The 12,659-nt window shown below is 37.0% G+C and overlaps 1 protein-coding gene across 1 annotated transcript; it reads right to left on the bottom strand.

The window, feature by feature from the left end:
- Nucleotides 1-506: 506 nt before the first annotated feature.
- LOC120124281 lies at nucleotides 507-11,743 on the bottom strand. Its single transcript, XM_039142981.1, has 22 exons — nucleotides 10,715-11,743; nucleotides 9,655-9,770; nucleotides 9,098-9,306; nucleotides 8,417-8,536; nucleotides 8,113-8,241; nucleotides 7,902-8,027; nucleotides 7,472-7,527; nucleotides 7,308-7,398; nucleotides 7,061-7,187; nucleotides 6,723-6,932; nucleotides 5,524-5,854; nucleotides 4,636-4,729; nucleotides 4,182-4,290; nucleotides 3,671-3,942; nucleotides 3,431-3,558; nucleotides 3,052-3,286; nucleotides 2,557-2,745; nucleotides 2,168-2,457; nucleotides 1,896-2,049; nucleotides 1,544-1,786; nucleotides 1,026-1,111; nucleotides 507-939 (listed from the first exon to the last, which is right to left on the bottom strand). The coding sequence occupies exons 1-22, from the start codon at nucleotides 11,527-11,529 to the stop codon at nucleotides 792-794; spliced, it is 4,278 nt and encodes a 1,425-aa protein (XP_038998912.1). The 5' UTR covers nucleotides 11,530-11,743; the 3' UTR covers nucleotides 507-791.
- Nucleotides 11,744-12,659: the final 916 nt, after the last annotated feature.

Here is a 12,659-nt window from a genome sequence, read left to right on the forward strand (position 1 = left end):
TATTTAAGCTTAATAAGTTTTGGTTTGATTTTATAAATTACTTCTTAAAATTAGAGGCACGTTTTACAAAGAAGAGAACTGAGGTCGAATCCAAATAAAAAATCTAATTATTATAATACTTTCATGTATATTTAAATGTTTATTACAATTATTCTCTTTATATGTTTCTAATTATTTTTTATATTGTAAAGTAAAATAAAATATGTTCATATAAAAATAGATCAACTTAGGAATTGGAGGTAAATTTAACGTAGATGAAACATTATCAAATAAAAGCCTTCGAATTTTAAATTAAAATGCAGGTGACAAGAGACCCATATCGTGATCATCAGACACAAAAATTGGAATTGTCAAATTTAAAAATATTGCAATTTACCCATTCTCCAGCTAATAAAGAAATTTAGCAGAGTCTGACTAGGAACTTTATTCCAGTAATTGTGATCAATTTACCCTTCCTTCTGATGAAACAAGCTTCCATTCCATAAAATAAATTATTAAAAAAAACCCGAAAACAATAGCCCTAACTTGGGCATCAAACAATGGTTCATTTCCTTCTTCGTTTCTTTCTGTTGTTTACTCTCCTCTTTCTCCTTCTCTCTCTGAGTATATACAGAGAGAAGATGCATGCATCATTTACAAAACTGAAGTGCCACTCAATACTTCAATTCTATGCTACTAATCAAATCCATCACACCAAATTACACTGACAACAAAGCTATGGGGGGTAGGTTCACTAAACCCTAGTTTTACTTACCCTGTAACTATTCCCCCGGGGGGGAACAGGGTTCAGTTCAAGATTGCCAGAACACATCAGGATCAGTGCTATATAGAGAGTGATCTTGAATTTCTTGGTTGGCCACATGGCAATCAATGAGTCTTGCTTGTACTATTTTACAAACAACTAATCCAGAAGGAAGCATCCACCATTCACTTTCGTCCCTGCACACCCCACCCCCATCGATATCATATAATAAGTACACACGCACCAGTTAAAATACTAATAAATCAACCAAGTCCATACTTACATGCTGAAATTCCATGACTGCATGTTCACATGTTTTCTGCTCGAGTGGCTCCAGTAATGTAGAAATCCACACACAAAGGCGACAATCTGTCACAGTTAACACAAATAATCAGGTTGACAAAATGCTTGAAATCTCTTTACCGGGACACACCGGACTTAGAAAGCAGCTCTGTAGATTTTACTTAATTCTTGCATGTGTAATATATAGTTTGAGCAAATAAACTACATTTAATTTTATCACAAATCGATTGTAGCAGTGAGCAAAAGCACAAGCAATACTAGTTATGCAATAGACTTCCCTGACATTTCCCCGTAGAAACAATTTGATCAGAGACATCACTTCCACTTGCACAATGATGCGAAAACAAAAATCAAACCAGTTGCTAAATGTTCTTAATGACACTCATTACGAATCTTATATTAATGGCAAAAACAGCAAACCGTTCTTAATGGCACTCGTTATCAATAATCTGATGCTAACATTAGGAAATAGCATAAAGTAACCTCACGACAACTTACAACATTGATCAAAGATGTGATATTCCATAAAGCATATACACGTGCGAGGCTAGCTGATCGTCTTGGTCCATGACTGAACAAGGCACTGATACCAGCTGGGAATGGAAAGAATATTGCGAAAGGAAGGATGAACAAAACTAAAATGAAGTCTAATAGTGATATAGAGTACATCTGTAGCAAAGTAAGCAAAACTAAGCTAAAATCTCCCAGAAGTAATATAGAGATCAGCAAACCGACAAGATCCTGCCAATAATTAGGAAGAAGAGAGTTAGTTTTCACCGGAACTTCAACCAAATGTGTTTGAAAGAAAAGACAGCTAATCTAATAGTCTACAATGAAGAAAATGAGCAACCTGATGGCCAACGGGCTTGGTATTGTAAACTATAAAAGTGAAAGGAAAACAGATTGCCCTCCTCATTTTAAGTGTTAGTAAGTTTTTTGTATGCAATATCCCTCCAGGTATCCTTAAATGTCCACTGGTTCCAGGGCAACCAACCGTGTCTCCCTACTAGGACCACGCCAACTGCAAATCACCCCCCATTAGGAAGAAAAAAACAATGTAAGTAAACAAAAACTTCATAGGTGAACTGCAAAAAAAAAAAAATATTACCAAACAATTGATACCTTGAATGCTCCATAGTTGGAAAGCATCTACCTTGACCTTCAATCCAGCACCGAACACTCTCATTGCAGGAGGCAGATACCATAAGCCCGAACTGACAATAACCAGATGATGTTGGCTGAAACCATGCAAGATCAACACGTACACCATATGTAGTTAAAGTAGGGTTTGCATGTGTTTCAAGCCAGCTAATAACATGACCAAAAGTAAGTTTCAAGTGACCATAGCGAACAAGGCGCAAATGAGAATTTAGACCAGCCACTAATCGATACCATATGGTTGGTGGAACACACTACAAAACAGAAAGAAGCAATAAATTGGCCTTAACAAACTCAGTCACTAAAAGAAGCTATGAACAAACTTTTCACAAAACAATCATTTAATAACAAACCTGACTCATTAAGCTAGTAAGAATGTTATCGCTTTGAAGAGAAAAAGGAGCCATGTAACTTCCATCTCCTCCAAAAACCAAAGACATTGGAAATCTTTGATGAAGACTAGGAGGAAGGTCACCTCTCTTTTCATCTCCGCCAAGGAAAAAGTCCACATAAGCAAGCATTAGATCAGCAGTTGCAGCAACCTGCAGAGTAACAGCAGGGGGATCAGCGTTATGTTCTCCAGTTCTTTTGGCATGAAACAGAAGAGCACAGAAACTCTTAAGCTTAAGCAAAAAGAAAGAAAGTGATTCCAACAGGAAAGATCAAATCTCAATCAACTGAAATTCCTTTTTCATTTCCATGAGCTTCATCCACTTAACACATCCATATACATACAACAGCAAAAGCATTGCTAAACTCCAAAGAAAGGTTACTCCAACATATAACAAGCCAAAAAAATCCATACGCAAAATAATAGAATAATTTAAGAATTTATTGGAAGAAGGTACCTTAAGCCCTTCATACAATGCACGTGAGCGGCAAGAACGAAGGCAAGAATGGTCATATTCAGATCGAACAAATTCACGAAGCTGTTGCAATTTCCTTTTTCGGCATTGCTGTAGCCAGGACCATGCAAGTGGATATGCAACAATAGAAAGAATGGTGTAGATTGATCCTTCCCACCACTGATATGCAGCTAAATCGTTAACCTCATCCACAAATCTCTTGAAGGCATCCTCATATCTGTCATGCAAATGACATTAGAAAACTCTTTACATAAATTAATTTCCTACTCTAGTACTTTGAACAAGACCTCTGTAATTAAGGACTACCATTTTTAGTGAAAATTGATCAACAAATCACATCGAGTCAAATATAAGAACTTACACAATTTCAATTAATTGCTCTGGTGGAACAAGAGGAAGATGCCAAGGTTCAGTAAATGTATTTGGTCCCATAAAATACATTCTGTGCACATGACTCTGGGATTCCTCAGTTCTATTTGTCTCCAAAACCTGATAGATAAAACAATTAGATCCTTAAGAATACTATTTAGGAAGTACAGAGTATTTGGATCAGTACGACAGACAAAACATCAAGTGTACAGGAAACAAACTAGGGGGGAACCTCATTCAATGACTCCAGGAAAGGGAATGAATGATCTATTTGAGAGCCACGATGAGCAGGCATGAGAGGTGGCAATTCATCTGCACCAACATATTTCATCCTTGCAACACTAAGAACTAGTGCTAAAAGGATGAGGAGACCTAAAAGAATAAGACCAAAAAACCATGGCCCACCAAAAGTATACACCAACTCTTCAAGTGCTGTGTAACAGTGAGGCATATGATATCTATCAGAAATGCACTTGTATGGGCAGGGGCGATCAGTAACACCACCTGTAGAGAAAGACAATGTTGAAACAAAAATTAATATCTAAGAAGAGAAAAGGAGCCTAAAAATTTGCAAGCCTCAAATGATATGCATTATTGTCAGCAATGAGAAGAAAAATCACAACCCAGCAAAAGCACTATTAAATTTTCAGAAAGTAATATGCTGAAAGAATCAGTAATGCATACAGCTAGAGATGCCCATTCTTCCACATATAGAAGCAGTGACAGTTAAATCCTAAGAGTACCTCGAACATTAACATATATCCCCCGACTTGGAAGCTCATTAGCTGGGCATTTATGACAAAGGACTCTATCAGATCCACTGACATTCTTAAAAGTCCCAAGAGGGCATTCCTGCAGTAGAAAATATAAAATTGTGAAGAAAACCAGATGAAAATTGCAACAAATAACCATTTCTAACATTGATCATTAAAAGATACAAATGTTAGAAGAAATTTAGCACTATCCAGGTGTCCAGATGAAATATATAATAGTTGCATTGCTCTAAACAAGTCCATTTTCCAAAAACCGGAAATATACATTTCATGAAGAAAATTGTAATATGGTAAACCAGAGAATTAATTGTCAACTAAAAGTTCTCTCAAGCAAACAGCTTTTTAAATTCCAAAATGAAGGTAAACTTTGAAAGAAACAAAACAAATCCAAACTCCAAATAATGTCATGAATTTGCAACTCTACCTCACAAAAGATGCCATAAAGCCCTTTAGGACAGACCTTTCCGGTGATAGTTCCATTTTCTCCAGTGTGACCCTGACCTCTCCCAAAGCCTCCCCTGCAAACAGGACTAATTATTTGAATAATTTCACCAAAAATCCATAATCTAACAGAGTTAATCATCAATCAACAGGCAAGGTACTGAAAGCCTTTGCAGTTATTACAGCTCTTCAAATGGAGAATTTTGCCATTGACGAGAAAGAAATGCTTTCTTATCAGTTCTATGAACATAACAGCCCATGAAGAGGTCCTTTTGTTACAACAACATAAAAACTAAGAGGTCCCTTAATTATCAAAAGTTTAGAAGAGCCTAGATGCCTAGTATACATTGAGATAGGATCACAAAAAAAGCTCCCAGCAACAGTAACTGCCCCTTGATACTTCCTTGTTTCTTCCCGTCATTACATGATATACTTCATAACATGAGCCCACAAGTCCACACACTTTTAAAGACATGAATTTTCTGGGCCATCTAATGGACAATATGAGTTAGTAAACTATCCATCTTTTCCCAGTGCTTAGTTAAGTAGAGAATAGAGCAACGACTGAGGAACCTTTTTGATTTGCAGGTCAAAATTACAGATGCAAAAATTGGGAATGATTATCTGTTAGCATATGGATTCTCAAAGTGTATAAGTATAAAATAAGTTGTTTTCAACATATATTAGATTATGCATTTGAATTTTCCTCACTCTATTACCAAATTCGTTTCAACAGCAGAATACAATTTATTATGCGGGTTAAGTGACGAGAAGACCTCCAGGGTCGGAGGTGTTGAGTAGGGGAGCTGGCAACTTAATCATTCATCAGATGCAAAATGTAAGAAGCAAGTAATATGCCTTTGATACAAACCTGGTGTTAATGCTTCCTTTCACAGTCGCTATGGGTTGGTACAAATCCCCAGTTGGGATATCGGACCAGTGAAAGTGAACCCGCCCACCACCCCCACCACCAGCACCACTTGGGCTGCCATGTCCTCCAGCAGTTGATATAACAGAAGAATCAGCAAGCATGATTGAATGAACAAATAAAAGGATGGTTCCACCTGATCCACCACCAGGACCTATGTTTGAAATGGCATTATAACCTTGCTTCCTGATAACTTCTCCGAAGCTTTCTCCATCAGCTCTAAGGGAACCATATACAAACAAACTTGAGAGTGAGTGCTCCAGTGATCCCATTACTGTTTAGGCAGAAAATGAACTAAGTATTAAAAGGAGGAAGATCACCAACAACCCAAAGTTCAATCTGACAGATAACAAAACAATCTCCAAAGTTCAATGATGCGCAAAAAAACCTTACAAAAATATTACAAAAATAACTTGCAGTGACTTGTTATGAGGAGGGGGGGGGGGAAGAGACTCGTCCATTTTCTGTAAAATTACTTGAAAAGAATAGGATATCTGAAATTCAACTTATCCTTTGAAATATAGACCACTCAGAATACGATTTACACAGAGCAAAGAACTGACTTGATTAAGGGTACTAATCATAGCAATTTAAAGGAACATTTCAGAGTCTATGGTATAATTAAAGGAAAAAGAATTACATTAAGGTTTATTCAAATATAATTTCTCAAAATGAATCAAAGTTGGTCATTTTTTCATTTGGTCACTTTAGTGAGTCAAAATGAGAAGGGTAGCTATTTACGCAGAATATAAATTTTAAAAAAATACAATATATTTGCCATATTAATAGTTAAAAGTTAAGTTGATATTAGAAGTGATGCATTTTTTCCCTAAAAATGTTTATTGGTGTTAAATATGTTGGTATTGTTCTTTCTGAAAGATTATTAAATAAATTTAGAAAAGTCTACCAAGCAGCAACATAATATGCTATAGCCTCAGAACAGAAGATACATACGGCAGCGGGAGCAATTAGAACCTCAAGCCTCGGGAACCAAACCCTACGGCTAAACCATAAGTGAAATTATGTATTTCGTCTAAAATACAAAATAAGAACAAAGCCTTTTGCCATGCTCTGTCCCATCCAAAGAACAACAAAAAGTAACTAATAGCAAGAGTAGAAGCTCAACAGATTCAGATGCTAACCTATTATTCCACCACCACCAGTTGCACCAGCAAGACTAGTATTTCCACTACCACTACCAAGTTCACAAGGCAAATCTGCATCTCCATATGAAACACCACCTTCAATAAAACTGCCATCATAATATGCCTCCCCACCTTTGCCACCATGCCCTCCGCCTCCAGCAAGACCATTTTGTAGTACTGTTCCCCTACCCACCCCACCAGTGCAACCTGGAGCAGTCCAATTCCAAATGAGTGGCAAATAATCGAATCCTATAACAGTCTAACAATATCCCTCATTAAAAGTAACCAACCATCAGCATTGAAAGTTCATAAGGGAAATTCGGTATAAGCTATACCCAAAGCAGATGTGGTAATTTCTCCAGAAGAATGGACGACGACAGTTCTAACCCAGTGAAAATGAACAACAGATCCTGTTATGATACCCTCAATATTAATATCTTCAACACGACATATCTGCAATGTCATTCCAATCCAACAATTCATTAACTGAATATACAAAACCTTCACAGGAGAATCTAATATGATCTGAATTCTGACAAAGATATGACTGATTTCAATCTGGCTAACTGAAGACCTGAAGGTGAAGGATAAGGAAGAATTCACATTGCAGTCCTCAGGTGGGTGAAGCAATTCAATAGGGCAATCTTGAAATTCACAGTAGAGCCGTGGTGTCCTGCCAATTACCAAAACTAAATACCTAACAAGAAAATGACAGAAGAATCAATTCTTTTAGATTAATAACTTACATATCATTGTCACTGGCATTTTCCAGGGGACCTCGCAGAATAGATCCAGGTCCAACCTTCATAATTGGAAGGAAGAGTTAGCACATGAATAAGTAATGCCACTGGAGAGATTGCATGCCAATGTCAAAATTAAATGGCACGTCAATTAACATATTTTTAATACTCAGTTCATTCAATTCAAAGGGGGTAAAACACCTCAAAATTTAGCAGTGGCTAATTTCCCACCAGTAAACAATTTAAGCAAATTATACCCAAACTTGGGTCCAGCAGCTATCAATTTTGTAGGACATGCCGTTTTATGCACTATCCATCTACCTCTATGTATTATGTAACCAAAATGACTAGCCACGCCCTTTCAAATCTGAACCGGGAAAGCCTGGCTTTAAAGAGTTACGCATATATATCAAAACAAAGGAAGCATTCAGCTTACTTTGATACTGTAAAATAATGAGAGGATCAGGCGCTGTGCCTCAATCATATCTCCTGGTCCTGACAAATTCAAAAATCCTTGTCCATGAACTCCTAAATTTGCATTAGAATGTATCACAGAAGACTCCTGAAACCATAAAACACCATATCTTACATGGAAGAAATATAATTGTGGTTTTTCGTTAAATGTAAAAATATGATAGGCTAATTACCCTTAGAACTACCAAATTGCTGGCCTCAAGCAAGGAAGTTGCCACAATGGCATCAGCACCACCATCTATAAGCATTTTTGAATTCCACATCAAGTGCATTTTGACAGACATACGAAGAGCCCCATATATCTATTATTTTAAATTGAAAGAATAAACAGTGAAGACCATCATCAAAATTATAAGAACATAAAGGACAACTACAAGATATATTATGACTATTTTGCATGGCTAATAGATAAAGCAGAGCCCAGTATTATATCCTTAAGAAATGTTCAATTTGAGCAGAGAAGTAATAATTACTTGCCTTGACAACTGAATCACTCATTAAAAGTTCTTCTGCCATCAATTCAAACTCAGAAGAAGCAAAATGTGCAAGACCAAAGCTTAGCACTGCACCGCATGATAAGCGAATTTGCCCCCTAACCTATATTACAAATTACAAAGACAAAATTATGAAATACAGAAGACTCTGGTGTCTAAATGTGTAACTCTCAACTTTTGTTATAATAACTTGGGATCTAGCACTAAATACAGGTTTAGCATCTGCTCCAATGTTTGACAAGTGTTCCAATTATCTTTAGAGGATCTAAGTTTCAAACCCATAATAATTAATTTTTCAACTGGTTTCCCAACATGGTACATCTGGGTCAGGTGACTTATTCTGATTCCTACAACGTTTTGATCACTTAGTTTTAAAAAAATATGCCTCAAGATACCTTGCTAATTCAATCCTTTTTGGATAAATCATCTAATTTATCTAAATTTAATTCTAATTCAGCCCTTTAGAGATGAATTAAACAGACCAACCAAATTGTAAATTAGATGCTATCACTCCAAATAGAGAATAACTGCAAAAATGAATGATACCAAGGGATATAAGCCAAAGAAACATAGTTATCAAGAAACTAATATCATGTATGAGTTAAAAATAGCAATAAACGTAAAGTATATTCAAATAGGACAAAAGATTTAGTTCTTCGATGACCTGAACACGGCTCCAAAGCAAAGGAACAGAAGCCTTTGCATGATCTCGGAGGTACACATTTGTCCAAAGTGGTTGCTTAGGGAACTCCATTAGGAGTGTGTCGGTATTTGTGGACATGTTGTGGTTGCTGACAATTAGACTCTGAGGCACAGCATCATAATATGTACCGGCAGCACCTGCATTATCAGGACAGCCAAAACTTTTTCCTCCTGCAAAAAAAGATGCCAAAGTGAAGATAACAAGATGTTAGAGTTTAGACTACATATTATAGTCAGAGTAAATGTTACGGAGAGGAGGTAGCTTTGACACATTATTATTGTCAGATGTTACGGAGAGGAGAGTAGATGTTAGAGTTTAGACTACGTATTATAGTCAGAGTAAATGTTACGGAGGGGAGGGAGCTTTGACACCAAGCAACTTTAGCCTCTCTTCAACATTTAGAATTTAAACTTAAAATTTTGTGAAAATGAATACTAGGAGTAAACCGAAGCAACTGCTATGGTATTTCAAACAATGATCATGTAGAAAAGATATTCAAGCAGAAACCAAACGCATACCATGAATTAAGAAATCTGTATCATCATGCCTACTAAAAACATCAATTGAAATTCTTCCACCACCACCTCCAGCAAATCCATTCCCCCCAGTGGCACTTAACCAGCCACTTCCAGTCCTGTCTTCAGATAAGAAAGTTGTCATTAGGAAACTGATAATCTATTTATTTATGAAAAATATGTGGCAAAGAATTTTATACATGCACTATCAATAGACCACAAAGTAGAATCCTGCAGGTATTAAACATGAGGAAATGGAGGAACATACAACCCATCTTTTCCTCTTAAAAAGTCAATAATAAGATAAAGGAGGAATCACAGCCACAAAGAGTTTAACTCTAATTTAATAATAGATTGAATTAGGACATGACCTTTTAACTTTGTCAGAAATTCCATTCTACGTGTTGATCATACAGCAATAGATGAAGTTCTGATTCTCCCACCAACTTAAGCACAGATAACATATTTCAATAGTAAAAAACAGTAAAGGAAGTCAAACTGAGTGACATTTGAAGTAACTTACTCTGCCATCAATCTCAAAACAAAGAGCATACAATTGCTTCAAAACCACAGGAATGTGAAAAGAGTAAAAGATTTTTCAACATGTTGGTCCACATAAATTTTATCTATGTTTGCAGTGTGAGATAAGAACGAAAAGTCCTGGAAAAGCAGGTCGGATAATCCCAGTATTGGTATTCAAACCTAACTTAAATCATTACAGTACCTTGTACCCAAATTCTTAAAGTCCTAAATATCTTATAGATTCACTCGATCTCTCAGTTCTAAAAATGCCCCCATAAGCTTATGCATCTTCTTTCTTTAAACTTTCATATTCACTTCGAGTTTTGCTCATTTTATTTTACTTTCCTCCTCACTGTTATCCCCAGGAGATGCATCTTGACCACCCAATTTATAACCACAACATCCTTGGCGATGAAAATAAATACAATGTCATAGTTGCAATAAATGAACCAACGTTGACTGAATAAAAGCATCATAAATCACTCACAACGTACACAGAACAATATAACTGATAAGCAGAGGGGGAAACAAATTAAATTACATTCTGTGAGCCTTGATATAAATGCTTCCACCGGAGCCTCCGCCGCCTTTTACACCGCCATCACCTCCATTTGCCAACATACTCCCGCCAACTTCAATTGTCTCTTCCATCTCCAACCTTATCCTCCCACCACCTTCCCCGCCATAATCCTTGTCTTTGCTAGTCGTCCCTCCTTTACTCCCATAACTCCACGGTTTATCCAATGATGACCAAGAGTAAGCATCACCTCCCCAAACATCATCAGGCAGTTTCATGTTATCCGTCACGCAACTAGCGCCTCTCCCGCCGTGGCCCCCGCCGGCACCTTGAATCCCCGAAGGGGTTCCGCTGGTCTGAGCCGGGGGTTGACCGGCTAGGCCACTGACATTTACAACTGAACCCTTAGAGAAACTCGCATTCCTAGCCGTAATATACAATGTCCCCGCAGATAGGCGGGAATCCCGGCCCAAACTGAATTCCCCACGGCTCATATCGATGGTAATTGAGCAACCCTTAAAAGGACAACTCAAAATGACTTCAGGAAACACGCGCAAGCTGCCGTTCCCTGCTATATACACGTCGCGACGAAAACCCACGCTGGAATGAAGCTCACATAGAGTGTCCAGTGTACCAACTCCGTTTAAATCTCCACACGAGAGAGAAGGCGGAAGTGGTGGCAGGGGAGGCGGAGGTGGCGACGGCGGAGAGTAATCGCCGTGAGTGGAGAGGAAGTCCGAGTCGATGATCGAGAATTCATCGATTTCATCAGCGGCGAAGCAAGGGTTTATGGTAAAAGCAAAGAGGAAAAGGGAGAAACAGTAACAGAATCGAGCCATTCAAAAGATGGCAGATTCATTACAGAGAGAAGAAACCCCAGATGATCACTCAATTTGCGTTTATTATGAACGAGTTGAACCGTGAAAATGGTGCAGTAATTACACTAATGAATGATTTCATCAGTTATCAGTAGAGGGAGTGTTGATACTGAGGTGGAACGGAGGGTGGAATTGAAAAGATGCAAAAACTGCGAGGTTATTTATGGAATTTGACGTGGAGGGGAGAGCCACTGTTTGTACAAATGGATGATTAGCGAGAAGGGAAAGATCGGTGGAAGGGAAAGTGTAACAATTTGACACTGACGAATTCCTCGTCGTGCCACGTGTCAGTTCAACGGTGTTCTGGAACAATCTTTTGGGCCTGGACTTAGGGCCCAAGATTCAAGTTTGATTATTAATACAGACTTGACCCAACCCATTAATCCCACATAAAATTCCAAAATGTTTGTAATCTGGCACAAACATAAACATTACCGTAATCAATAACTCAGCTGCGAACTCAGAAATTTAAATTACGGTGTCATAATTTTAAAAAAATTAAAATATCTAAATAAAATTATATATATTAATGTATAACAATAATATTTGATAAATTAATGTATAGTGTTATTAAAATATGGGTGTAAATTAGTAAAATGCTTGATGAATTGTTCACGAACCATTGTTTTTTAAGTTAAATAAATAAATATGAACGAACACATACAAATGTTTGATTTGTTTATGTTCATGAACAAGTTCATTCATTAGCTCGTTTATTTATTAAGGGTAAATTACACGCTTACTTACTGAACTTTACTCTATCTCCTATTTTTCTCACCGTACTTTCAATTTTTCAGTTTTTCTCACTGAACTTTAGATATTAAACTTTTTTGTCACTCAATTGTTTTCTCATTAACAGAGTTATGGCTTATTTTAATAATAAAATTAGCCCCGTCATATTTATAATTTTAAAAAGTAAAAAAAAATTATTAAATTCTATTATCAACCCCTAATTTTAAACCTTCAACCCCAAATCCAAATCCAAACATCAAATTACCAATGGCATCTTTATCCCCTCTTTCAAAGGCCCAAATTCTAAATCTAAAGAAGACATGCAAGATAAAGAAAAACCTCAGATTTGATTTGCAGGA

The sequence above is a fragment of the Hibiscus syriacus genome, unplaced genomic scaffold (genome assembly GCF_006381635.1).
Source record: "Hibiscus syriacus cultivar Baekdansim isolate YM2019G1 unplaced genomic scaffold, ASM638163v2 tig00110415_pilon, whole genome shotgun sequence".
NCBI classification, from domain to species: Eukaryota; Viridiplantae; Streptophyta; class Magnoliopsida; order Malvales; family Malvaceae; genus Hibiscus; species Hibiscus syriacus.

Excerpts from the sequence above, each read along its gene's own strand:
- LOC120124281 (XM_039142981.1), bottom strand. The coding sequence starts at position 11,529 with ATGGCTCGATTCTGTTACTGTTTCTCCCTTTTCCTCTTTGCTTTTACC. Across the intron at positions 7,528-7,901 it reads CATTATTTTACAGTATCAAA|GTTGGACCTGGATCTATTCT; the intron begins GTAAGCTGAATG and ends CCAATTATGAAG. Across the intron at positions 7,399-7,471 it reads AATGCCAGTGACAATGATAT|GACACCACGGCTCTACTGTG; the intron begins GTAAGTTATTAA and ends GGTAATTGGCAG.